The following is a 25259-nucleotide window of genomic DNA, read 5'->3' as shown; positions in this document are numbered from 1 at the left end:
TTGAAGCAAGGGTGACTCTCAACTTATGCTGGGTTGACGTTCTAGGTAAAAGGTAAAGGTACCCCTGCCCGTGCGGGCCAGTCGTGTCCAACTCTAGGGTTGTGCGCCCATCTCACTTCAGAGGCCGGGGGCCAGCGCTGTCCGGAGTCATGTGGCCAGCGTGACGAAGCTGCTCTGGCGAGCCAGTACCAGCGCAGCGCACGGAAATGCCATTTACCTTCCCGCTATAAAGCGGTACCTATTTATCTACTTGCACTTAAGGGTGCTTTCGAACTTCTAGGTGGGCAGGAGCTGGGACCGAAAGACGGGAGCTCACCCCGCCGCGGGGATTCGAACCGCCGACCATGCGATCGGCAAGCCCTAGGCGCTGAGGTTTTACCCACAGCGCCACCTGCGTCTAGAGAAAGTTCTAGACGCTCTAGAGAAAGTGCCTAAAACCAAAATTATGTATAGTCAAAGCATACTGAGTTCAGTGGCAAGTGAGACTGCCAAAGGTTTATTTCCAGGACGTCCAACCCATTTTTATTTTTATTTTTTTGCCAGACAAATAAAGCTGAATGTGTACAAGCTTAATGCACATAAATTGCAAATCACCCATACAGTGTTTGTGCCTATGGGGCTTACTCCATTTTTAAAAAATAAATAGAGGAAATCCCTGTGCTTCATTTCTAGATGAAGTTCTTCTGATTTGGAAGCCCTTTCCTTTCCCCTTTATCCCTCACCAGATGCAACAAAACATGTCTCTCCTGCACTGGTCTCTCCTGCAAACCTCCAACAGTTTGACCAAAGGACTACTCCTCTGTTGTCTCCCGAGACAAATGGATGCCAATCTAGCCCTGATTGGTTATGATTCTAGGCTCATCCAAACTTCCATTTGCCCTGCAACTTTCCCCTGGGGAAAACCTGATCTTTAGTGCTAAATCGGACCAAACATCAGCTGGGTTTCCTTCGGATTGACATTTCTTCCGATTTTAATTTCGTGGCTGCTATCACAGCCTTAATTTACTGGAGGCTTTTTTGTGCTCCAGAGTTGAGGTTTGGTGTTGAACATCGAGGCAGGGGGCGAGGGCGGAGGGAGTCCCGGGAAGTCACCGGAGCCCTCCGTCTGCAAACACGTGGACTGGAGGGCCGCCCCCAGGAGGGAGTGGGGCTTTTGTTGTTTTGGCTGCAAATCCGCTTCATGTTCTGCAGCTGACCCATGGCAGAAATAGTGGAGTTCCGCGTCCCGGATGGAAATGGACGGACCCTGCTCGTTTTGGGATTGGAGACAGACGCGTCAGAGGCAAGATCGCAGAATTGTAGAGGAGACCCCTGAGGGTCATCTAGTCCAACCCCCTGCAAGGCAGCAATAGTTTTATATTTCCTTGGATTTGCCCTTGGATTTGGGTGGGTTATTCAGGTATTCGGGTGGGGAACCTTCGGCGCCCGACATGCATGCATGCATGCAAGCAGGGGCGAGGGAGGGTTTCTTTGCAGACCTCTTCAGACGTTCGGGGCTGCTCGCGAATGCGTGTCGGGACGCACCGTGTCCGATTGCCCGGGGCTAAGAACTGCCCTCGCTTTGGCTCTGCTTTTTTTAAAAAAAGAAATGAAAAAATAGCGTTTATGTTGCCGGGGACCTGGCACGCAAATTTCTTTGAATCGTTTGGAGGAATTGCATTAGAAAGGGCTTGCGGGAGTTGCTGTCGCTCCTGTCCCGCTTTCACTGGATCCGTGTACGGGCGAACGTCGGGATGGGCAGCAGACGCGGGACTGGCTAGCCTCAGCCTGGCCCGGAACTCTTGGAGCGGGTTTTGGGGAGCCCGCGGGGACCTTTCGCCGTTGCGCAGTGTTGTTGGACTACAACTCCCATCATCCCTGACTACCGGCTCTGCTGGCTGCGGCTGGCGGAAGTTGTAGTCCAATAAGATCAGGAGGCCCGCTGATTCCTTGTCCCTGATTGGAAGCAGCTTTTGAATCGGTCTTCGCGCTTTGCAGTAACGACCAGTTCCTGGCTTTGCAAAACGGATCAGAAACAACTTTGCTTATTCCAGGCTTTTATAGATATTTATCCCAGAGCGGTATACGATGCAGTTTAGAAATCAAAACAACGATAAAATGCGCAATAAACCAGTTAAAAGTAATGAACCATTAGCACAACACACAACTGAAACAAGCAATTAAAATAATAAAGTGAAAACAAAATAGGTCACCCTCTCAATACTGTTTCTCTGTACATAGCATTAAAAATGCCCCAAGGAATAAAAAATGGATTACTCTGATACTTGATAAAAAGTGGAGTGCCTTAAGGAAGCAGCTTCACAATAAAGTTGCAATCTCAGCTGTTGGTGCTCTGAGAGGAGCTGCTGTGGGAAATCTTAGTGCCTGGGCAAGTTGATAGGGGAGAAAGTGGACTTTAGGGTGCCCCATCCCAAGCTGTGAAAGACTATAAACATAGTTGTCAACTTTTCCCTTTTCTTGCGAGGAATCATACTCGGAATAAGAGAATTTCCCTTTTAAAAAGGGGAAAGTTGACAGCTATGACTATAAAGGTCAAAAGCAGCACCTTGAACTGGACAAAATATCAAGAGGTTGAATGCTATCACCTGAGGACTGAACCGAGACAAAGGATTGTAGCATGTTATATGGGCACAGCCCCTATTATTTTCAATGGAGTTTGCTCAGGAGATGTTCTGGTAGGTTGTGCCCCATGGATCTACCTTTTACTCTGCCGTAGCACCCAGAATCTTATGCTGCAGAGGCCTCATGCAGTTGGCTATGCTAGTAGATTTTCTAGCCTTGCTTTTTCAAATGGATTTTTTTTTCTTCCCTTCCAGCATGCTCTATATTTAACCTTCTCTGCATTTGGGCCGCTCTATTCCGTGAGGGTTCACCAAAATGCTCCAGTCGCTGGGCCTGGCTATTATGCCCTTGTGAAGTTCTACTCTGCGAGAGATGCCAGCAAGGCACAATGTGCTTGTAACCAGCGGCCCCTGTTTCAGAAATCTGCTTTGAAGGTATCTTACCAACGCTGAATCTTAAGACTGTGTCTATGTTACAGGTGTTTTCCCTACAGAATAGTCGCTGTGCGCTTATGAGTAAATTCTAATGCAACGAGGTAGTTTTCCCCTGGGGTTAGAAACAGGATGTAGAAGGTGCCATGACTGGAATTTCTGACATCTTTTTATTTTACCAAAAGCAGCCACCAAGCTTCTCCAACTGCCACATAACACTTTGCTGTTTTTTTAAAAAAATAATTTTTAATTAGATTTTCCACAGTGATAACACAAACCACAAAGCAAAATGATACACAAAAGCAGAAAAAGAAAAAGAAAAAGAAGAAAAAAAGGGGGGGAACAATAAACAGATAAATAATAACAACAAACTTAATTCTTCACAAATCCAACCTTTTAAACATCTTGGTTAACTTCCTCAAATCCCTCCCTTCTGAGTTTCCTTGTAATTAAAAGTAACAGCTTTCCAATATCATTATTAAACTAAAACAATTTCCAATTATAGTCCATCTTAGTCACTTTTCTTAACATTCTAAATCCCATTTATTTAATTATAACTTAATTTAATCCTAGGCCTGTTTGTTTCTTTCAAGTAATTTCTAATTTTTTATATTACAATATTTATTCAAATAGTCCTTGAATTTCCTCCAGTCTCAACTGCCACATAACACTCTGGCCCTGTGCCCCCATCCCAATTCAAGTGGGGACTCACACAGCTGCTTTTTATTTTACCAAAAAAACCAAAACATGTTGCACGTTTCAATCACAGAGCCTTCACATCATGTATAGTTTGACTGTAAATCAGTAGCGCTCAGCACAGATCAGCATCCCCCATTCAGACATTATAGCAGGTACTGTCCATTTTGGGTTCTTGCAATTTCTCATTTTCCCCCCATTCTTAAGTACGGTTCTCCACATTTTCTCATCAGTTTGCAAATTCAGTCTTTGTGAAAATTAGCAGTGGTATTTTAGTGTGAACTCTCCTAATATACACATTTTCTTAAAAAAAGTAAAGCAAAGGACCCCTGGATGGTTAAGTCCAGTCAAAGGTGACTATGGGGTTGTGGCGCTCATCTTGCTTTCAGGCTGAGGGAGCCAGCGTTTGTCCACAGACAGCTTTCTGGGTCATGTGGCCAGCATGGCTAAACCACTTCTGGCACAACAGAACACCGTGATGGAAATCAGAGTGCATGGAGACGGCATTTACCTTCCCGCCACAGTGGTACCTATTTATCTACTTGCACTGGTGTGCTTTCGAACTGCTAGGTTGGCAGGAACTGGGACAGAGCAACGGGAGCTCACCCCACTGTGGGGATTTGAACCGCTGACCTTCTGATCGGCAAGCTCAAGAGGCTCAGTGGTTTAGACCACAGTGCCACCCACTGTTTGGTTCTCTTGCCAATCCCCTCCTCCCACACTTCCCTCACTACTGCCCTCATAGGGTAACCCCTTAGACCAGCCTTTCTCAACCTTGGTTTCCCAGAGGTTTTTAGCCTACAACTCCCATCATCCCTGACCACTGGTCCTGTGAGCTAGGGATCATGGGAGTTGTAGGCCAAAAACATCTGCGGACCCAAGTTTGACTGCCTTAGACCTTCCTCCTTCCGTGTCATGCTGCTACATATCCCAAGGCCAGGAAGCAGTTCCTTCCTCTTCCTGCGACTCTTCAAACTGATGGGTGGGGTGGCAACAGCTTCTTAATGCAAAGAAAATGGGAAGATTGTAAAACCATTGTAAGGCTTTGCTGTGTGTTAAAAAAAACCCAAACTGAATGGGAGAATGTTACAGATAGGTAGCCGTGTTGGTCTGCCATAGTCAAAACAAAATAAAAAAATTCCTTCCAGTAGCACCTTAAAGACCAACTAAGTTAGTTCTTGGTATGAGCTTTCGTGTGCATGCACACTTCTTCAGATACATTGAAACAGAAGTCACCAGACCCTTCTATATAGTGAGAAGGTGGGGAGGGGTATTACTCAGGAGGGTGGTGGGAATGGGTGATTGGCAGATAGCTGTGATGAGCCTGTTGACGACTCTTAACGACTGCAATAGGTCTTACAGGAAAAAGCAAGGGGTGAGAAGGTGAAAAATGGCTTTGTCATGTATAATGAGATAAGAATCCAATGTCTTTGTTCAGACCAGGTCTCTCCATGGTTTTAAGTTTGGTAATAAGTTGCAATTCAGCAGCTTCTCTTTCCAGTCTATTTCTGAAATTCCTTTGTAATAGAACAGCTACTTTGAGATCTTGTATAGAATGTCCTGGGAGATTGAAGTGTTCTCCTACTGGTTTCTCTGTCTTGTGATTCCTGTCAGAATTAAGAGTCGTCAACAGGCTCATCACAGCTATCTGCCAATCACCCAATCCCACCACCCTTCTGAGTAATACCCCTCCCCACCTTCTCACTATATAGAAGGGTCTGGTGACTTCTGTTTCAGTGTATCTGAAGAAGTGTGCATGCACACGAAAGCTCATACCAAGAACTAACTTAGTTGGTCTTTAAGGTGCTACTGGAAGGAATTTTTTTATTTTGTTTTGAATGGGAGAATGTTCTGAAATGGCTCTTGATGCAAATAGTTGAAATGCCATCGCTTCTTGTCTTCACCTTTGGAAGAAAAGATGATGATGATTGTGGGTTGTTATCACCTGGGACTTCTTTTTCTTCCCCCACCCCTTCCATGCCCAGGTTTGCCTCTGTACCAGACAGCGGCCCTTTTCACAGCAAGGCTTGGGTCTGAGCAGCTACAGATGCCGGGAACTAGCCAATCACTTCCTTGGTTTCAACAGCTGCTCCAGTCGTATCATCACGGTAAGCATGGCCTGCTGTTTGCACTTGGGTTTCTTGTTTTCACTCCCACTTTCATATGAGATGCTAAGTCTGCTAAGTGTCACGACTTTCCTCTAACGCAGGCTTCCTCAAACTTGGCCCTCCAGATGTTTTGAGACTGCAATTCCCATCATCCTTGACCGCTGGTCCTCCTAGCTAGGGATCATGGGAGTTGTAGGAGTTGTAGGCCAAACACATATGGAGGGCTGAGGTTGAGGAAGCCTGCTCTAAGGCAGTGGTGGCCAAACTTGGCCCTCCAGCTGTTTTAAGACTACAACTTCCATCATCCCTAGCTAACAGGAGCAGTGGTCAGGGATGATGGGGATTGTAGTCCCAAAACAGCTGGAGGGCCAAGTTTGGCCACCACTGCTCTAAGGGTTGGGAGAAAAACTAGTACAGCGGTACCTCGGGTTAAGTACTTAATTCGTTCTGGAGGTCTGTTCTTAAGCAGAAAGTGTTCTTAACCTGAAGCACCACTTTAGCTAATGGGGCCTCCTGCTGCTGCCACGTCACCGGAGCACAGTTTCTGTGCTCATCCTGAAGCAAAGTTCTTAACCCGAGGTAATATTTCTGGGTTAGCGGAGTCTGTAACCTGAAGCGCATGTAACCTGAAGCGTGTGTAGCCTGAGGTACCGCTGTAGACCGAGTCTGACAGTCGGTCGGCCGCTTATATAAACAGTCACATGGGGGTTTGCTACCTATGTGTCAGGCGGCAGAGGATACAACCCCCACGGCAGGTAGCCAGAAAGACAAGGAAGAGTTCTTACCAACTCCTCTTGAATCAATATTCAGAGAGAGAGGCTTGGAAATGCAACCTTTTGGAATAATGGCGTTGCCCCAAGTGAATCTCCACTGTCTCCCTCTCTCATGTGTCATAGCTATGGGTGCTGAGAAGTGCCCTCTGCCTTTGAGCTCTTTGTTCTCCTACTTTCAATGCTCGCCGGGTTCTGGGAGAGGGTGTGTGTGTCTGGAATGCTTTCTAAAGACACTGTGTCCGTCAGCTGCCACCCCTCTGGTGCTGCTGCTACTTCCTCCCCCTCCTCTCCCATTAGTTCCCAGCTTTCCCCCTCATCTGCCTCTGAGCTGTGATCTCCCTCAATCACCTGTTGTACAGTGGTACCTCGGGTTAAGTACTTAATTCGTTCCAGAGGTCCTTTCTTAACTTGAAACTGTTCTTAACCTGAAGCACCACTTTAGCTAATTGGGCCTCCTGCTGCCGCTGCACCGCCAGAGCCCGATTTCTGTTCTCATCCTGAAGCAAAGTTCTTAACCTGAAGCACTATTTCTGGGTTAGTGGAGTCTGTAACCTGAAGCGTATGTAACCTGAAGCATATGTAACCCGAGGTACCACTGTAATTCCAAACTGTCTTCTTCTCTGGAAAGTTCAGGCTGGTGAGGTGGTCTCCACCATTCCTCTTCTGCCCAGGTCCCTGACATCATGAGAGGCGGCGAACAAATTATATCTTATTTTTTAAAAATGGCTGTCCATTGTAAGCTTTATAGGACGTGCTCGAAGTGGGGTGGGGTGGGTTGGCGCTGTTATTATTATTATTATTATTATTATTATTATTATTATTATTACATGTATTCATCACTCAAAATGGCTTACAATTTTTTTAAAAAGCATACAGGTACAAAAGGTTAAAACAACATTTTTTTTTTACTAAAAATGCTCATTTTGCAATAGTAAAAATAGAGACAAATCTTACCCAGCCCCACTAAAAAATGATGAAGATCACAACAGGGTAGGGTAGCTAAAAACAGCTGGACCTTTGCTAACACAGTTTCTGTTGGGAGCAGCTCCAGAACATATCTGGTTTCGAAGACGAGGAGAATGACGCGGAAGAAGTGAGGACATCGCCCAGGAGCAGGAATGCCAAATACCTGTGTATCCAAGAATTAACCTTCCCCCAGTATGGTATCCGCACCAGAGGGATTGGTCTGGCTGAGCTTAATGTAGATCCCAGCCAAGGTAATATGGGGCAGGGTGGGAAGACAGAATAAAATGGGAAATATAAAAGTGTTGTTGTTAATTATGTGGTCAGTAAGAACGAAGGGCACAGGTGGCGCTGTGGGTTAAACCACAGAGCCTAGGACTTGCTGATCAGAAGGTTGGCGGTTCGAATCCCTGTGACGGGGTGAGCTCCCGTTGCTCGGTCCCAGCTCCTGCCAACCTAGCAGTTCGAAAGCATGCCAAAGTGCAAGTAGATAAATAGGAACCGCTCCAGCGGGAAGGTAAACGGCGTTTCCGTGCGCTGCTCTGGTTCGCCAGAAGCGGCTTAGTCATGCTGGCCACATGACCCGGAAGCTGTCTGCGGACAAACGCCGGCTCCCTCGGCCCATAGAGCGAGATGAGCGCCGCAACCTCAGAGTCGGTCACGACTGGACCTAATGGTCAGGGGTCCCTTTACCTTTACTTTAAGAACGTTGATCAGGAAGAGGGTTATTGCTTGAGCCTAAAGAACCAGGATCCTGGGCAATAGGTTTGGCTGAAGGATAGCGACTGACCCGTAGTCTCCTTGCTGAGTGGATATCTGCATTCAAGTTTTCCTGCCACAAGCACTCTGCAGAACAAAAGACAGCAGTGTAGACAAGATTTCACTGGACTGTTTTGTGTTCTTCAGATTTTTGGTTTGTAAAGTACGTAAGAGATCACAGGGCAAACCAAATCAATGAAAAGGTACAGTTGTGGCAGTTTTGCAGTTGTGGCAAAAATGACTCCTTTTTCTGAGATCACGAGAGAGAAGACAGAGACAAGATACCTTTTGGGCACGATGGCAGAAATTCGCTGCTTATACTAAGACGTTGTTTAGAACCAACGGAGACCTAAGAGTTTACAATGTACAGTGGTACCTCGGGTTACATACTTAATTCATTCCGGAAGTTTGTTCTTAATCTGAAACTGTTCTTAACCTGAAATACCACTTTAGCTAATGGGGCCTCCCGCTGCTGATGTGACACCGCGCAATTTCTGTTCTCATCCTGAAGCAAAGTTCTTGACCCGAGGTACTATTTCTGGGTTAGCGGAGTCTGTAACCTGAAGTGTATTTAACCTGAAGCGTATGTAACCCGAGATACTATTGTATTAATATTTTGGGAAGTCAAATTATGGAAGAAATCATGGACATGCCTTATTATGACAAATATCTAGTCAAATCTGGAAATGTGTAGTCATACTTTTCTCCCTCCCCCCCCCCGCTTTTTAGTAAGAACATATTAAAAATATCCTTATACAGTGGTACCTCGGGTTACATACGCTTTAGGTTACATATGCTTCAGGTTACAGACTCCGCCAACCCAGAAATATTACCTCGGGTTAAGAACTTTGCTTCAGGACGAGAACAGAAATAGTGCGGCAGCGGCACAGCAGCAGCGGGAGGCCCCATTAGCTAAAATGGTGCTTCAGGTTAGGAACAATTTCAGGTTAAGAACAGACCTCCAGAACGAATTAAGTTCTTAACCCGAGGTACCACTGTATTTATATTACAACTATAATGACCATCTGGAGTTTCATTGTTCATTTTGTTATGATTAAAGATACTCCTTTGTAATATTACGGATTTAATTATTTTCTTTGATATCACAGACATCTGGAATAATATTAAAGTGTATTAGTGTTTCAGGTCCAACACTGTAAGGACATTCAAACTGCTACGGCTTAAAGCATTGATTAGTTCAGAGGCTTTCAGCAGCTGTATGGCAGGTAGATGTATCTTGAAACAATCTGTTCTTCTGCTGGCTTCTGTCTTTCAGAGTTTCTCTTGGCCGCGAACAACATCCAGAAGCTTGCCGTGCATCGAGCCCTCTCAGATGCATTTCAGAAGATTCTCATTATAGTTCTAGGCAAGGCTCTTTATTTTTGTTTATTTTTTCATATATACTTTCCATTTGCTCTTTCTTGGGGCACGCATTTGTCTCTCTGGAAATGGACTCCCTTGGGAGGTTGTGGGCTCCTTCCTTGGAGGTTTATAAGCAGAGGTTGTGGGGGGCAACTGTCCACCCAATCTGGTGGAACACTCTGTCACAAGAGACTAGGGCCCTGTGGGACTTGACATCTTTCCGCAGGGCCTGCAAGACAGAGCTGTTCCATCAGGCCTTTGGCCAGGGCACAGCCTGACTCCCTCCTTTGGTAATCCTCACAGAACTCTAGCCCAATGGTTGCCATTAATTTGATTTTGAATTGATTTTAGAATGAATTGATTTTAGAACATTGTGTTACTTTTATTGTTGTTAGCCACTCTGAGCCCAGCTTCGGCTGGGGAAGGCGGGATATAAATAAAATATTATTGTTGTTGTTGTTGTTGTTGTTTTGTTGTTGTTGTTGATCTACCTGAGATTCCTGCTTTGCAGGGGGTTGGACTAAATAAGCCTCAGAGCCCCTTCCATCTCTACAATTCAATGTCTCTATGAAATATCAAATAATACTGAAATCCTATGTTAATCCTACAGGAGGAATTCAACATAGCACTAAGGAGACAAGTATTTCTGTTTGCCTGATGGAATGAGCTCCTCTATCCAGTGTGTGGTTCTGGGGGTTCCACCACCACCCAGAGCCAATTTCAGGGAGTGGGCTGGAAGACGAGGAGGGGAAACTCTGTTGGGCTAGCAGAAGTCCTCTCACAGGCTTCTGCTACTGGGTCTATCGAGTTCAGGCTTCCTCAACCTCGGTCCTCCAAATGTTTTGAGACTACAGTTCCCATCATCCCTGACCACTGGTCCTGCTAGCTAGGGATCATGGGAGTTGTAGGCCAAAAACATCTGGAGGGCCGAGGTTGAGGAAGCCTGGTCTAGTTGAATATGGCCCTGTATAAATAAAGCCCTATATAAATGTCAAGTATGTCAGAAAAATGGGATGCGGGTGGCGCTGTGGGTTAAACCACAGAGTCTAGGACTTGCCAATCAGAAGGTCGGCTGTTCGAATCCCCACAACGGGGTGAGCTCCTGTTGCTCGGTCCCTGCTCCTGCCAACCTAGCAGTTCCAAAGCACGTCAAAGTGCAAGTAGATAAATAGGTACCACTCCGGTGGGAAGGTAAATGGCATTTCCGTGCACTTCTCTGGTTCGCCAGAAGTGGCTTAGTCATGCTGGCCACATGACCTGGAAGCTGTACGCCGGCTCCCTTGGCCAATAAAGCGAGATGAGCGCCACAACCCCAGAGTCAGCCACAACTGGACCTACTGGTCAGAGGTCCCTTTACCTTACGTCAGAAAATAATACAGAAGGCTTTTTCCTTGGTTTAGCTTGTTCAAGCTTGACCACATTTGCTTGACTGTTTTCAGAGAATGGGAAGGTAGCTGTGGAGTACAGCTGTCCCCAGGAAGACCATGTTGACCTTTTAACAGAAGAGGAACTCAAAGGTCTCGTCCAGGTAATCTGGAACACTATCTAATGTATAGCGTCAGATTGCTTTGATCTGTTAAACTCAGCTCTTGGGCACCTTAGCTTCATAGGAGAGAGTGATCAGAGAAAATATGGTTTCTCTGTTGTTAGAAAGTTGAGGAAATTCGCTGAGGATAAATTGCTTGTCAGGTTCGCTTAGGAAGCCAGGTGGCTGGGTTTGCAGAAGAGTAAACCACAGAGCCTAGGACTTGCCGATCAGAAGGTCGGCGGTTCGAATCCCCACGACAGGGTGAGCTCCCATTCCTCGGTCCCAGCTCCTGCCAACCTAGCAGTTCCAAAGCACGTCAAAGTGCAAGTAGATAAATAAGTACAGCTCCGGCGGGAAGGTAAACGGTGTTTCCGTGTGCTTCTCTAGTTCGCCAGAAGCGGCTTAGTCATGCTGACCACGTGACCCAGAAGCTGTACGCCGCCTCCCTCAGCCAATAAAGCGAGATGAGCGCCACAACCCCAGAGTCATCCGCGACTGGACCTAATGGTCAGGGGTCCCTTAACTTTTTATCCCCTATCATGCTCAGATTCACAGTGGTTTTCAACTGGGGAGAGCTCTTCTCGTCTAATCCATCAAAGCAATTTCTGTTTATTTTTTTAGGAATTCTGCAGCCTTGGCAGATCCTGGCAGATCGAGCTCCTTTTTAGTTGTGTGTGGGGCAGGGTGAAAGCAGAATGAGAGCAAAGGAAAGGTGACTGGCATATTTAAAAAACAAATTCCTGATTGCTCAGGCCCACATGCAAGCCTGCCCCCCCCCCCAATCACCCACTGTGGGGAGAAAAGGATAATTGGGTGTACATCACCAGGCACAGATATTGAACATACAGTTTCAGCAGCTTCAGGCTGCGTACCCAGCATACATTTAAAATACACGAGTTCCTCCCAAAATATTTTTTTTTTAAAAAATGGGAAGAGTAATTCATTAAGGGTACTAGCAATTGTAGCTGTATGAGGGGTGCATAGTTCTTGAGGGGAAATAATGTGCTTTCAATGTATGCTGTGTACACAGCCCCAGTCTGTGAAATGTAAGTTTTAATGTATTTTTATTAAAGATTTTCTTGATTTAAAAAGTGTTTGCAATGTCTCTCTCTCTCATATTTTTTTCCCATGTAACATTTTTACAAATCAGTTTCATTTGTCGAGAGATTAGGAAGAAAAGGGGGAAAGAGGTGGGGGGGGGAGATGGGTAGGGGCGGGGGCGGGTTGCGATGTTTCTATTTTACTTACTATATGTAGGGTTTGGTGTCAGGTTTTTGTGCAGGTTCTCTGCTGTTCACTTGTGTTCCTTTGGTGGTGAGAGAGGTTGGGGTTTTCCTAGGGTGTGGTTGTTCATTTGTGTTTGGCTGTGGTGGTCTTTGTTTTCATGTGTGAGTGGGGTGGGTGGGTGTTTTGGTTCAGGTTAGCCATATTGATTTGTATGCTGTTGGTGGATTTTTGTCGTCGTCTTGTTGGGCTGTGTATGTGATAAAGGGGAGCCATACCGGGGTGAAGTCTTCTTCTATTTGCCCCCGTGTCAGTTTCAGTTTATTGGTTAATTTTTCTAGTAAAGCTGTTTCCCATGCTATTTGGTACCACTGGTCCACTGTGAAATGTAAGTGATCCAGATTGCGCAGAATAACAAATACTTCCTTCTCTTCCCAGGTGACTGAATTATCACTCTCACAGTTAAGTCCTGTAGAGGAAGAGGAGATCTATTGATTTTAGCATGTATTGAAAATAGCACCTGGTGCCCACAGAGTAATGCCTTTAAAGGAGGATATTTTACACCTGTTGAGTCCTTCTCTCTGCTTTGAAAGGGCAACTGCCGCATCTGAAGCTCGTGACATTATTGGAAGTCCCATTTTGTTGTTTACAGTGGTTGCAGATGATGATTTCCATAAATTGACACCTGCCTATCAAACGATTGCCTATAATTGCCTATTTATTTTTGGCGAAATGGGGTGATTCCCTCCTCACCAATTTAGTCTCTCTTTTTTTCTAATAAATTGGTTCCTGAAAAAAATGATCTGTTATGCTTCTTTCATTCAAAGGTGAGTATTTGTCCTCAGTACAGTGGTACCTCAGGTTACATACGCTTCAGGTTACATACACTTCAGGTTACAGACTCCGCTAATCCTTTGCTTCAGGATGAGAACAGAAATCGTGCTCCGGAGGCACAGCAGCAGCAGGAGGCCCCACTAGCTAAAGTGGTGCTTCAGGTTAAGAACAGTTTCAGGTTAAGTACAGACCTCTGGAACGAATTAAGTACTTAACCCGAGGTACCCCTGTATAGCAAATATGAGCCTGGGATTAGGAATGACCTTTGCCTGATAACTGTTGCCAGTCAGAGTAAGAACTATAGAGCTACATGGGGCAATGGTTGGACTCAGTGTAATGTAGTTTAATTTGCTCCTATCTTGGCTGTCTCTTAGTGCAGGGCCAGCTCATTGGGGCCATTCCTGCCACCGCCTATAATGAACTACCATTGGCAGGATTGCCAGCGATATCAGAAGATACGTTCTCTGATTATTATATATATATATAAATTATCTTGCTAATTACCGTGTTTTTCGCCCTATAAGACGCACTTTTCCCCCTCCAAAAATGAAGGGGAAATGTGTGTGCGTCTTATGGGGCGAATGCAGGCTCCTTGGCTTCAGCGATAGCAACGCGAAGCCTCCGAAGACTGCGCTCCAGAGGCTTCGCGTTGCTTCTGCTGAAGCCAGGAGAGTCTGCTCTTTGAGGCTGGCGGTGGGGGAAAGCAGCACTTCCCCCATCGCCAGCCCCAGAGGATGGGGGGCAGCGGGAAGGTGTGCGAAGCCTTCCTGCTACTCTCCAACCCGGCTTGGAGGCTGGCAGTGGGAGAAAGCAGGCTTTTCCCCAAGGAGGGAGAAGGGACAGACTGTCGGAGTCCGTCCCTTCTCCCTCCTGTGGGCTTTTGCGGGAGATGGGGGAATTCCCCCACCTCCCACAAAAGCAGGAAAAAGCCGGGCGCTCTTTAAAGCGGCTGCGTGGCTTCTGCTGGCTTTTCTAGGAGGTGGGGGAATTCCCCCACCTCGCAGAAAAGCCCGCAAGAGCCGCGCAGCCTTTAAAGAGTGTGCCGCTCTTGGGGGCTTTTCCCCAAGGAGGGAGAAGGGACAGACTGGCCGTTTCAGTCCCTTCTCCCTCCTGGTTGAAAAGCCCGCTGTCTGCTGCTCCCAGAGCTGCGGGGGGGGGGGAATAATATTTTTTTCCTTGATTTCCCCCCCTGAAAACTAGGTGCGTCCTATGGGCCGGTGCGTCCTATAGGGCAAAAAATACGGTATACTGTTAAATATGCATTTTATATTTCACTTCCTTTAGTAATGTTTAAGATAAAACAAATTTTGGTTCACTTTGCTGCGTTAAATGTGCATTCTGTAGTTGACCTCCTTAGAAATGTTTTATTTTGAAATATTTACGATAATATTTTAGTCTTGTGTTAATTATGTTGCTTTGAATGTATACTTTACCCCCCACCCCAAAAAATGAGCCTTTTTTCCATACTAGCCCAGTTGTAAATGACATTGTGTAAACAGTTTTATTTGTTTTTTAATGTAAATACTTTGTGTTTCCCCTGGTTCTACTGTTCATTAAGTTCCAGTGAAATATTTCAGCGTTATACATGGATAAAGAGATTGGGATATTGTCAAGAGCTGGGAGAGCAAGGCCATCCAGCAAGGCCATCTAGCCAGATTCCTCAGTTGTAAGACCACTCAACATCAAATCGCCCTGTCATCCAGATCACTGTGTGTCATAACCGACATTTAGGGATATCGCATTAAGCACCAAACATCTCAAGAACATCAAGGCGTTGGCTGTGAATTTGGACCTCCATTGTTGCCATGGCTATGAGAATTCTAGGATGCCGGGAGTAACGCAGAAACGATGTCACAACCGAGCGGAATGCTTGGAACTGGCACACAGAGGCTTACTGTGAAGGGGTCAAAGATCAGGGAATACACAGACATGGGGTGGTGATGCGGTGGCCTCTTCTAAGAGCCTCGCCAGTGCAGCCTCCGTAATGGAGAGGCATGTGGCTGTGGTTGCTTGGTAACCGCATGGAGCCACCACCAGTGTTGGCCGCCATTTCCCAAATCATCCTTTGCTGGGGTCAGATGAGCAAGAGGGGAGCGGGGCCTGGAATCTGCTCTGTAGTATGGGCCCCGTTGCCTCCTCTAATGCCCATCTCTTCTTCCTCGCGATACTGCTGGTGTCCTTGACGAGGGTGGACTTAGCCATAGAGCCTTGCCCAACCCCATGCCGTTGCACGTTGGAGATCCTCAACTGTAGCCGGATCAGCAGCCCTCCGGGACTCCACCGCGTGCCTCTCCCCAAGCCCTTTGGCCATGCTCACGTTTTTTTCTTCTTGTAAGTATTTGAGAACCCGAGAGATGATCACCCCGCTCCCAGAACTCTGGGAGGCCAAAATGCTTTTTTTATTTTATGAGAGCCAGTGTGGTGTAGTGGTTAAGAGGAGTAGTCTTGCAATCTGGGGAACTGGGTTCGCGTCTCTGCTCCTCCACCTGCAGCTGCTGGGTGACCTTGGGCCAGTCACACTTCTCTGAAGTCTCTCAGCCCCACTCACCTCACAGAGTGTTTGTTGTGGGGGAGGAAGGGAAAGGAGAATGTTAGCCGCTTTGAGACTCATTCGGGTAGTGATAAAGCGGGATATCAAATCCAAACTCTTCTTATTTAAAGGTCCCGGGCCCTAAAGAAGCCAGACTATCCTCCACCAGGGCCAGGGCTTTTCAGTGATGGCTCTGACCTGGTGGAATACTCTGTCCCATGAGACTAGGGCCCTGCAGGACTTGATCTCCTTCCACAGGGCCTGTAAGACAGAGCTATTCCACCTGGCCTTCAATTTGAATTAGCCTGATCCTGTATTCCCTTTTCCCTTTCCTTTTCTATGAAGAAACCCTTCTGGGACCCCACATTTAAACTCTTCCCTGGTCTCCTTGCTGGCCCTAGTAGGACCAACTTGGCCAGTTAGCCCTGGTGATCATTTGATGTTTACTGATTGACCCCTGAATTTTAGAATTTTATTGACATTGATGCTGCATTTATGTTGTATTTTATGCTGTTTTTAAGTCGCATTTTAATCAATGTTTTATATTTGCTGTTAGCTGCCCTGAGCCCAGTTTTTAAACTGGGAAGGGTGGGGTATAAATAAGAATTTATTATTATTATTTAAGACTTGGGGGTGAGTGAGATGGGGGCAGGGGACTTCTGACTCCCAGGTAACTTGAGGGACGACTAGGTAGAGAGCTGGTTGTGTATCTGCCGAGACCTGTAGTATAGGTGTGACCTTTGGGAATCTCCATCCAGGTAAACAAAGGCAAACGACCAAAGGCGGAAGGCTGTCCAGGTTGGTTCACTGCAGGGCAGCTCAGAGATGAGCAGTAAAGTTGATTCTTTATTCAAGGAAACGGAATACAAACCTATGGGCATGGCTGGCCCCATTAAAGCAGTTGTCAGAGCTGATAATCTGTGCCTCCCACATCCCCCTATATAGCCTTCTCAGCTGTTTTCCCTGCAGTCTTTAACTCTTACTGGAGAGGGACTCCCTGTGCTCTTTGTTCTTCTACATGCAAGGCCCTCCATGCCCTCGGAGACAAGGGAGGAGAGGAGCTGAATCCAGAGGGAACAGCAGGCTCCTATGTAGCTGCTGCAGCCTCTGTCTCCTCAGCTGCCTGTCCTGCCTCTGCAGTGCCTTCTGCCTCTGGTTCCTCTCTCTCGCTCAAGCCTGTTGCTTGTTCAGCATCCAACCATTTTGCCTTGCCCTTTTCATCCTCTGACTTGTCTTGAATGTCCCACCACCACTCCCCTGGCTCTGATCCTTCCTCCTCTGAGTCCTTCCCTAGGGGGCTCAAGGAAAAGAAGGTACATCAGCAAAGATGGGGTTTATCACACCACACCTTCCTCCTGCAGGGCTCATTCAATCGCACATGCTGCCTAAGCAGGTGTCTAGGCCTAGGCCCTAGGGCATCCCTGCTTGGACTCCACATGCCATGACAAGCAGTGTTCAAGACTGGGTTTCTCAGGTTGGTTTTGGTAGGGCTGGCTTTCTACACAAAATGAGTGCATGCTCCAGGAACATCTAAGTATCTCCACCCTGCTTAAGGTGGTAGAAAACTAGAGCCTGTCCTCCTCTCTATAATTTGGGGAGTTCAGCACCACTGTGTTAATTGGCATGAAGAAGCACACTCAATCCTTGCTTAGAATGGTTACTGTATTGTTTTTTCCTAGAAGGGCTCCTCTGCTTTTGAACTGGAGGGGAAATGTGACAGTGTAGTTCTCTGCCTCTCCTGCAGCTGCTAATGGTACAGATGTGCAGGGGAAAATGTGTCATGCCTCTCTCTCTTGGTTATTTGCAGTAGATTGGCAGGGATTATTCTCAGTTGTTTTAATAATTGCAACCGCAAAATGACACCCACCCATAGTTAGCCTGCTATTTCAAAAAAGTGGAAATACGGACACAAAAGTTGTTGAGCGTTTGGCAAAGTTGAGTTGTTGAGCTATTCTTTATGAAGTTCGTCAAGACACGGGCTGCCATACGTCTGGATTTTCCTGGACCCTTTGGCGATTTCTACCTGGACACTGTTTATGAGGGCTGTATATGGACCATGTCCAGGAAATTCTGGACTTATGGCAACCCTAGGTAGCTAGGCATGGATTTGGGTGTGGAAGGACTGTGAGCTTCAGGTCTGGGTACTCTAAAAACACCCCCAACTAAAGCAGCTGCTGAGAGGCACCATGTGCTTTTGAGTCTAGCTGAATGTCCTTTGCACCGAACTCTGAAGTTTGCCTTCCCCTGCCATTCATGGAGGAGAAGGGAGACCCTAAGGAAAATATTCAGCAGCACTGGGGAACCTTAAGGTCCAGCGGGCAAACAGGGGCTCCTCCTGGGCCGCACCTCTCCCTGGGCCTGCTCTGCACCCCTTCTCCCCCTTGAGTACTTCTGCCTGGCTAGAGTGTGTACATGAACCACCATAATGCCTGAACGAAATTGGAGAGGTGTGTAGAAATCTCTGGCTTGTGTTGGCTGGAATGTAGCCTATAGTGAGATTTCATTCCTCTACTCAATTTGCCTCGGATCCAGCTCTGGCCCCTGGAAGGTCTTACTCAGGGGAATGTGGCCCTGGGTCTGAAAAATGAACCTCTGCTATGCACATTTTAACAGAAGAGTATGGATCTATTTGCACCAGCTCTTCCTAAGACCTTTCCTAGAAGTCATCAACATAGAGGAGAAATTCCCCTGGGCATGGGTGGAGTTCATCTCCTCTCGGCCATTGCCCCCATAAATGTGAGATTTCCAGGTTCAGGAAACAGTGTTCTGTGGAGGCTTGGAGCACTGTACGTCTGGAAATTTGACTTACAGGATGCCAGATAAACATGACACACAAGAGATGCAGAGTTTATTTTCCCACACCAAGAGTATCCATTTAATTTTCATTCCCCCATGTTTATTATTTCCCCCAGAGACTTCACTGATAATGCGATTTCTTCCATTGGGAAACAGGTGTGGAGGGCGTATCCTTGGGCTGAGTACTTGTGAGTATTATTTAGAGTCATCAGTGAGTACCTATCCTGGCCTTGGCTTTGGCTAGTTTCAGTCATGGTGGTTTTTGGTTTTAAGCTATTGGCAGTTGACCAACGACTAAGGCCATATTCAAACCATACCAGTGGCGTAGCGTGGGTTGTCAGCACCCGGGGCAAGGCAAGTAATTTGCGCCCCCTAACCCGTGGATTTGTGCCCCCTAACCCGTGGATTTGCGCCCCCTAACCCTAACCCCCAGATGTTGCGCCCAGTGCGGCTGCACCCCCCCCCACGCTACGCCACTGAACCATACATTTAAAGAAGGCACTATGATTCCACTTTAAACAGTCATGGCTTCCCCCAAACAATTCTAGGAGCTGTCGTTTGCTAGAGGTGCTGAACAGGGCCAGTCCAAGACATTTTGGCACCTGAGGCGAACCATAAAATGGCACCCTGCTCCCAGCCAGGGAAGAAGGGGTGAATGAAAATCTACATCAGGAACAGGAGTGGGGGAATAAAGATCTACTTTGGGGTCTGCTGCCCCCGTGGATCCTGCTACCTGAGGCAATCGCCTCACCTCGCCTCATGGGTGGGCCAGCCCTGGTGATGAGAATTGTTAGGAGATTCCTATTCCCCTCACCAAGCTGTTCTCCCTGTGGAGAGGGATTGATATACAGTGGTACTTCGGGTTAAGTACAGTGGTACCTTGGGTTAAGTACTTAATTCGTTCCGGAGGTCTGTTCTTGACCTGAAACTGTTCTTAACCTGAAGAACCACTTTAGCTAATGGGGCCTCTTGCTGCTGCCGCGCTGCTGCCGCATGATTTCTGTTCTCATCCTGAAGCAAAGTTCTTAACCTGAAACACTATTTCTGGGTTAGCGGAGTCTGTAACCTGAAGCGTATGTTATCTGAGGTACCACTGTACTTAATTCGTTCCAGAAATCCGTTCTTAACCTGAAACTGTTCTTAACCTGAAGCACCACTTTAGCTAATGGGGCCTCCCGCTGCTGCTGCATGATTTCTGTTCTCATCCTGAAGCAAAGTTTTTAACCTGAAGCACTATTTCTGGGTTAGTGGAGTCTGTAACCTGAAGCGTATGTAACCTGAAGCGTATGTAACCCGAGGTACCATTGTACTACCCTGGGAATTACAGTTCTGTGCGGGGAATAGGGATCTCCTAACAACCCTCAGCACCCTTAACAAACTATAGCTCCCAGAATACCTTGGGGGAAGCCATGATTGTGGGATCATGGGCCTTTAAATGTGTGAATGTGTGAATGTGGCGTGAGCTGGGCTAGATGAAGGCAAAAGAGCTTGCTCTAGCTAGATGAACTTCAGTTATGCTGCAAATCAGTTCGAAAGCTTAAGGTAATTGGGACAGGGTCCCTGCATGTTTGTGGAAGTTTTGTGAGTTAATAAGTATACATTTGTCTAAACCATAGCTGTCAACATTTCCCCTTTTTTTAAGGGAAATTCCCTTATTCCGAATAGGATTCCTCTCAAGAAAAGGGAAAAGTTGACAGCTGTGGTCTAAATCCGAGGTAGTAGAAAGCTCCCAGCTAAGAACATTGCTTCCTTTGCCAGAGTATTGTACTCAGAAATCCCCAAACATGACAAATAGATTGATACAACTTTTGAAAGCTGGGGCAACACAGAGCATCTTAATCCAGGCGGTGTGAGTAAGGGGCTAGGAATGGGGAACAAATTCAGTTCGGTTGTCATTTAAAGGCAAAACTACCTAATTTGTACTTTCTGAAACAATAAGTAAGTGAACTAAAGCACATCTCAGCCTCCTGAATTCACGCTTTCCTGAATTTTGCAAATGTGCATATTAGGACTGAGGAAATCTAGCTCCAGTCCAACGATGGAGATCCACCTCTGTAAGCAACTTCCAGGAAAGCGGATTTGCATCTCCATTATGAAAGTGATTTGGGCCATTTTTTTGACGTGCAGGAGGTGGATGCGAGTCTCCACCTGGAGCCAGTTGCTGTGCATGGCAAGTTGCTCATGGCTGCAGCTGGGCCTGAGTTCTGCAAGTGCAGAAGGAGTGTGCTTTGGTTATGCCTGTTCTGTTAAGGCAGAAAACATGGCCTTGTCTCCACCTCTCCAGGGTCCTCAAGAGCAACAGCCTGAGCAGACTTCAGAATACCTCTCTGGATGGCTTGCTTTCCCTTACTCACCTGTAAGTTTCTGTGTCTGGCTGCAGTAATTTATAGGCTTCATAGTTTCAGCATGCCACCTTTCTTATGGAAGTAATATAATGTCCCATCTCCATGTCGTTCAAAGCTTCATCAGTGGTGGCAGGTAACATTTTGACTTGGTAGGGCTGCGATTGTTAACTTTGCTGTTTTTCATCAAAGTAGGAATACCAGACAAGATTTATTCCATACCTCTTATTCAGAAGCTAAGTCATACCGCATGGTAGAAGTTTTTGAATTTGTGTATTTTTTACGCCAACGTGTGAATTTCCAAAAAGCTAATCAAACACACAAAACCTTTCAAAAGTTGAGGAACACTTTCTGCCGGTGTCAAATTTCAGCACCGAAATAAGAATTTCAAAAATTGAATATACAAATGACAAAGAGATCTTTCCCACGTGTCTCTGGACAGGAAAACCATAGATTTGGAACTGACCTCAAGAATCATCTAGTGTTGGGTTGCCATATTTCAAAAAGTGAAAATCCAGACACAAAATTTGTTGAGCTGTTTTTTCTTTTCTTTTTTTGCCCAAAGTTGTTGCAAAATCTCAAGTAAGTTTTTCAGCTATTTTTAAGCAAATTTGCCAACATCTAGACTTCTGACATGGGTTGTCATACATCCAGATTTTCCTCCTGCACATTGTTTCCAAATGACATATTCAGGCTATGTCCAGGAAATTCCTGACGTATGGCAACCCTAATTTCTAATATAACTCCTGCAAGTGCAGAAATCCTGCCCAAAGCCAGCCGTGGGTGGGCCCAAAACACCAACTTTCTGGTTAACATCCATACACACAGACCCACTGATGTATTTCAAACAAGCCATAACTAACATTAACCACAATCTATATAGGTCTAGAGGGACGTGGGTGGCACTGTGGGTTAAACCACAGAGCCTAGGACTTGCCGATCAGAAGGTCGGCGGTTCAAATCCCCTCGATGGGGTGAGCTCCCGTTGCTCAGTCCCTGCTCTTGCCAACCTAGCAGTTTGAAAGCACGTCAAAGTGCAAGTAGATAAATAGGTACCGCTCTGGTGGGAAGGTAAACGGTGTTTCTGTGCACTGCCCTGGTTCACCAGAAGTGGCTTAGTCATGCTGGCCACATGACCCGGAAGCTGTATGCCGGCTCCCTCGGCCAATAAAGCGAGATGAGTGCCGCAACCCAGAGTCGGTCACGACTGGACCTAATGGTCAGGGGTCCCTTTACCTTTATCTAGGTCAAGGCAAAATGGCAAGCTGCAGTTAAGCAAAAACAGAAACAAAAGATTCCAAATTCTTAAAGGCTTTGCTGAAGGAGCAGAGGGGAGGGTATGAGTCTGAGATTCACCTAGGCTTACTCACAAATGGCAGCCAAACAGCAGGCTTGCAATGGAATTTAGTATGTTCCGTTTTTTAGCCATGCCTTGAGCCAATCAAAGCAGTTGAATCTGTTGAATTTTGAATTCTTGTGAAATTTAATTTGCGGTGCTAGAAATTTCAAAATCTGAAATGTCCTATCAGAGATCAGAAATACATCCAGTTTTCAGATTTGTGGAGAAAGATTAAAAAGCAGAGGATCCGAATGACAAAATCAGGTTGGCATGTGGAAAAGTAAATAGCCTACATTGCTTTGCCACATCTATCTCCCAACTGGTAAGAGATCTGTCTAGGCAAGCATCTTGACACATAGGTGGCCAGACATATCTCCAGAAAGCTAATAAGCAGAGCCCGAAGGTGACAGTCTTCTCCCAAGGTTTGTCCTTAACATCTGATATTTCAAGGTATACTGCCTCTGTGCATGAAGGTTCCATTTAGCTGTCCTGGCTAATACTGTTACAGTGATGTCATAAACATGAGTCAAGCTACAAGGATGGATCCATGGAGGAACAACTGTATAAGTACGTTTTGCTCATAGCTGTCAAGTGTCCCTTATTTGGCGGGACAGTCCCTTATCCCAGCGCCATGTCCTGCTGTTGTCCCTTATTGATGAGGCTTCATTTGGCTGCTGGCTAGGCTTTCTGCCTTTGACTCAGAGGGGCTCAGAAGTTGAACATACCTGTGCCCGGAAAATCCCTTATTTTGGCTGCTGATCCCTTATTTTCGAGGCTCCTGGTCCCTTATTTTCAAATCTGTAAGTTGACAGCTATGGTTTTGCTATATGCCACATTCTGTGCAGATTCCACTCTGGATAGTGCTAAAGGATTATTAAAGCTGACTAAACTAGGCCAAAAGCATCCGGTCAAAAAAAAAAAAAAGTCAAAAGCAGAAACCATGGGATAGTCTCTAGTTTGATAAGCTCTGTGTGCTGTCTTAAACAGGGACTTGTCGTGCAATAAAATCCACTTCATTGAGAAAAACGCCTTTGAACCTGTCCCGTTTCTGCAATTTATGTAAGTTATTGGGGGCGTAAAATGGTCTTTTCTGGGAGCGGGTGAGCAGCAGAAATGGAATGGCTTTCAGCCCCCCAAGTCCTGAATCTGCCAAGCCCCTGCCCTGGAAATAATTTCCCACCCCCAACTATTTCTAAAAGCAACCGGGTGCTGGGGGTCAAGTCTGCTGGGTGTGGGGAGAGTATATTATCTCTGGAAGCCTTGCCCCATGATCCCAGATGGGATGGATTGATTCGTTGCTGAGGGAGGAAAGCGACCTCTGCGCATGCTCAGAGGTACCCCAAACAATGTGATTTATGTGAATCAGACTGGAATTCTGAAGCAGCGGGGCTAAGTCAGGCTTCAGTCCTAGAACGGATTCTCTGTCCGGTCCTGGTAACTTGGAAAACGCTAACAGGACTCTGAACAGCTTCCAGGCAGACTTAAGTAAAAATATCCCTTAGAGATCTGTCCCAGAGTTCATCCAGAAGAGAAACTGGCAATGGAAATTGAAGGGGTCAGTACTGCGGGAAAGGGGGGGTCAGGGGAGGCCAATGGAACAGGGGAGGGAATAAGGAACTACCCTCATGTTCTGTCACAACAACTCAGAGTGAGAATTGATATCCATTACTGGACAGGGATAGTGGGACGCGGGTGGCGCTGTGGGTTAAACCACAGAGCCTAGGGTTTGCCGATCAGAAGGTCGGCGGTTTGAATCCCCGCGACGGGGTGAGCTCCCGTTGCTCGGTCCCTGCTCCTGCCAACCTAGCAGTTCGAAAGCATGTCAAAGTGCAAGTAGATAAATAGGTACCGCTCCGGCGGGAAGGTAAACGGTGTTTCCGTGCGCTGCTCTGGTTCGCCAGAAGCGGCTTAGTCATGCTGACCACATGACCTGGAAGCTGTATGCCGGCTCCCTCGGCCAATAAAGCGAGATGAGCTCCGCAACCCCAGAGTCGGCCATGACTGGACCTAATGGTCAGGGGTCCCTTTACCTTTACCTTACTGGACAGTGATGGGCGGGGGGGGGGGGGAAGAGCTTGCATTTGTACAAATGCAAAGTCCTATACACCACGATTGCTTTTGTTTCCCTTGGCAGAAATCTCAGCGGCAACGTTATTGGGCGGATCACGCAAGGGGCATTTGAGGCCTGGCACGGAATGCAGTTTTTGCTCAAGATGTAAGTTAAATCAAAACCTGCAAGTACTTGAGAGTAGCCAGCCTCTGGGGCAGGGGTAGGCAACCTAAGGCCCGTGGGCTGGATGCGGCCCAATCACTTTCTCAATCCGGCCCGCAGACGGTCCGGGAATCAGCATGTTTTTACATGAGTAGAATGTGTGCTTTTATTTAAAATGCATCTCTGGGTTATTTGTGGGGCATAGGAATTTGTTCATCCCCCCCCTCCAAAATATAGTCTGGCCCCCCACATGGTCTGAGGGACGGTGGACCAGCCCACGGCTGAAAAAGGTTGCTGACCCCTGCTCTAGAGCCTGAGCTACATTAGTGAGGAAACACTGTTTTGAATGAGTTATCAACATGCAACACCAGATGGCGCCAGAAGATAAAAGAAATTCTACGCAATTTTCTATACCGTCCCCCCCCCCTTTTGTTATAACAATTTAATTTCTGGCTTATTTAAAGCATGTTTTTCCTGTGTGTGTAGATCCACCCTCGCACACAACCCAAAATGGTGTGTCAGCAATTAATGCCTTTAGGGTAATGCTGAAAGTACTCTGCTAGCCTTTGACCTTTCTCAGCCCTCAACAATAGTTTTGAACTGCAGCCCTCGGCCCTGGAAGACGTAGCATGCAGTTGTAAGGAAGAAAGGGCCTCTGAGCACGTGCAGAGAACTGCTTTCTTGTCATGGGGTAACCAGAGCCCTTCAGGACATATATTCAGGGTCAACAAATAAAAAGTGTTTATATCAGAAGCAAGAGCTTTGAAATTGCCTTTACCCGTGTTTTTCTCCTCCTAAAA

General features: G+C 46.6%; 3 protein-coding genes across 5 annotated transcripts in view; all 3 read left to right on the top strand.

Annotated features, from left to right (window-relative positions):
- LOC307201008 (B-cell antigen receptor complex-associated protein beta chain-like) overlaps window positions 1–25259 on the top strand; it is a 58619-nt gene that overhangs the window by 32284 nt on the left and 1076 nt on the right. The window contains exon 6 of one of the 2 annotated variants that reach the window (XM_079950133.1): window positions 10705–10739. The exons of the other annotated variant lie outside the window; for it this stretch is intronic. The gene's annotated coding sequence lies outside the window, so the exon portion shown is untranslated. Of the gene's footprint in view, window positions 1–10704; window positions 10740–25259 lie in introns of those variants that run through there. 2 annotated transcript variants of the gene reach the window in all.
- RDM1 (RAD52 motif containing 1) lies at window positions 740–13312 on the top strand. 2 transcript variants are annotated; one of them, XM_079950021.1, is made up of 7 exons: window positions 740–1282; window positions 2817–2996; window positions 5675–5797; window positions 7616–7787; window positions 9569–9658; window positions 11094–11182; window positions 12845–13311. In XM_079950021.1, the coding sequence occupies exons 1-7, from the start codon at window positions 1199–1201 to the stop codon at window positions 12899–12901; spliced, it is 795 nt and encodes a 264-aa protein (XP_079806147.1). In that variant the 5' UTR covers window positions 740–1198; the 3' UTR covers window positions 12902–13311. The 2 variants fall into 2 exon arrangements, with proteins under 2 accessions (XP_079806147.1, XP_079806146.1); XM_079950020.1 differs by lacking the exon at window positions 740–1282 and adding an exon at window positions 1983–2675 and having other exon boundaries at window positions 12845–13312.
- The window catches only part of LOC307200663 (leucine-rich repeat-containing protein 37A2-like), a 41399-nt gene continuing 30721 nt past the window's right edge, over window positions 14582–25259 (top strand). Inside the window, exons 1-5 of the mRNA XM_079949388.1 lie at window positions 14582–15571; window positions 18683–18754; window positions 20851–20922; window positions 23235–23306; window positions 24382–24462. Coding sequence (XP_079805514.1) covers window positions 15360–15571; window positions 18683–18754; window positions 20851–20922; window positions 23235–23306; window positions 24382–24462 — 509 coding nt within the window. The 5' untranslated portion in view covers window positions 14582–15359. The remainder of the gene's footprint in view (window positions 15572–18682; window positions 18755–20850; window positions 20923–23234; window positions 23307–24381; window positions 24463–25259) is intronic.

Source organism: Podarcis cretensis, assembly GCF_951804945.1.
Source record: "Podarcis cretensis genome assembly, chromosome: 13".
Taxonomy (NCBI): Eukaryota; Metazoa; Chordata; class Lepidosauria; order Squamata; family Lacertidae; genus Podarcis; species Podarcis cretensis.
The sequence above is the reverse complement of the archived record's forward strand: the minus strand, read 5'-3'. Positions and strand labels throughout refer to the sequence as shown.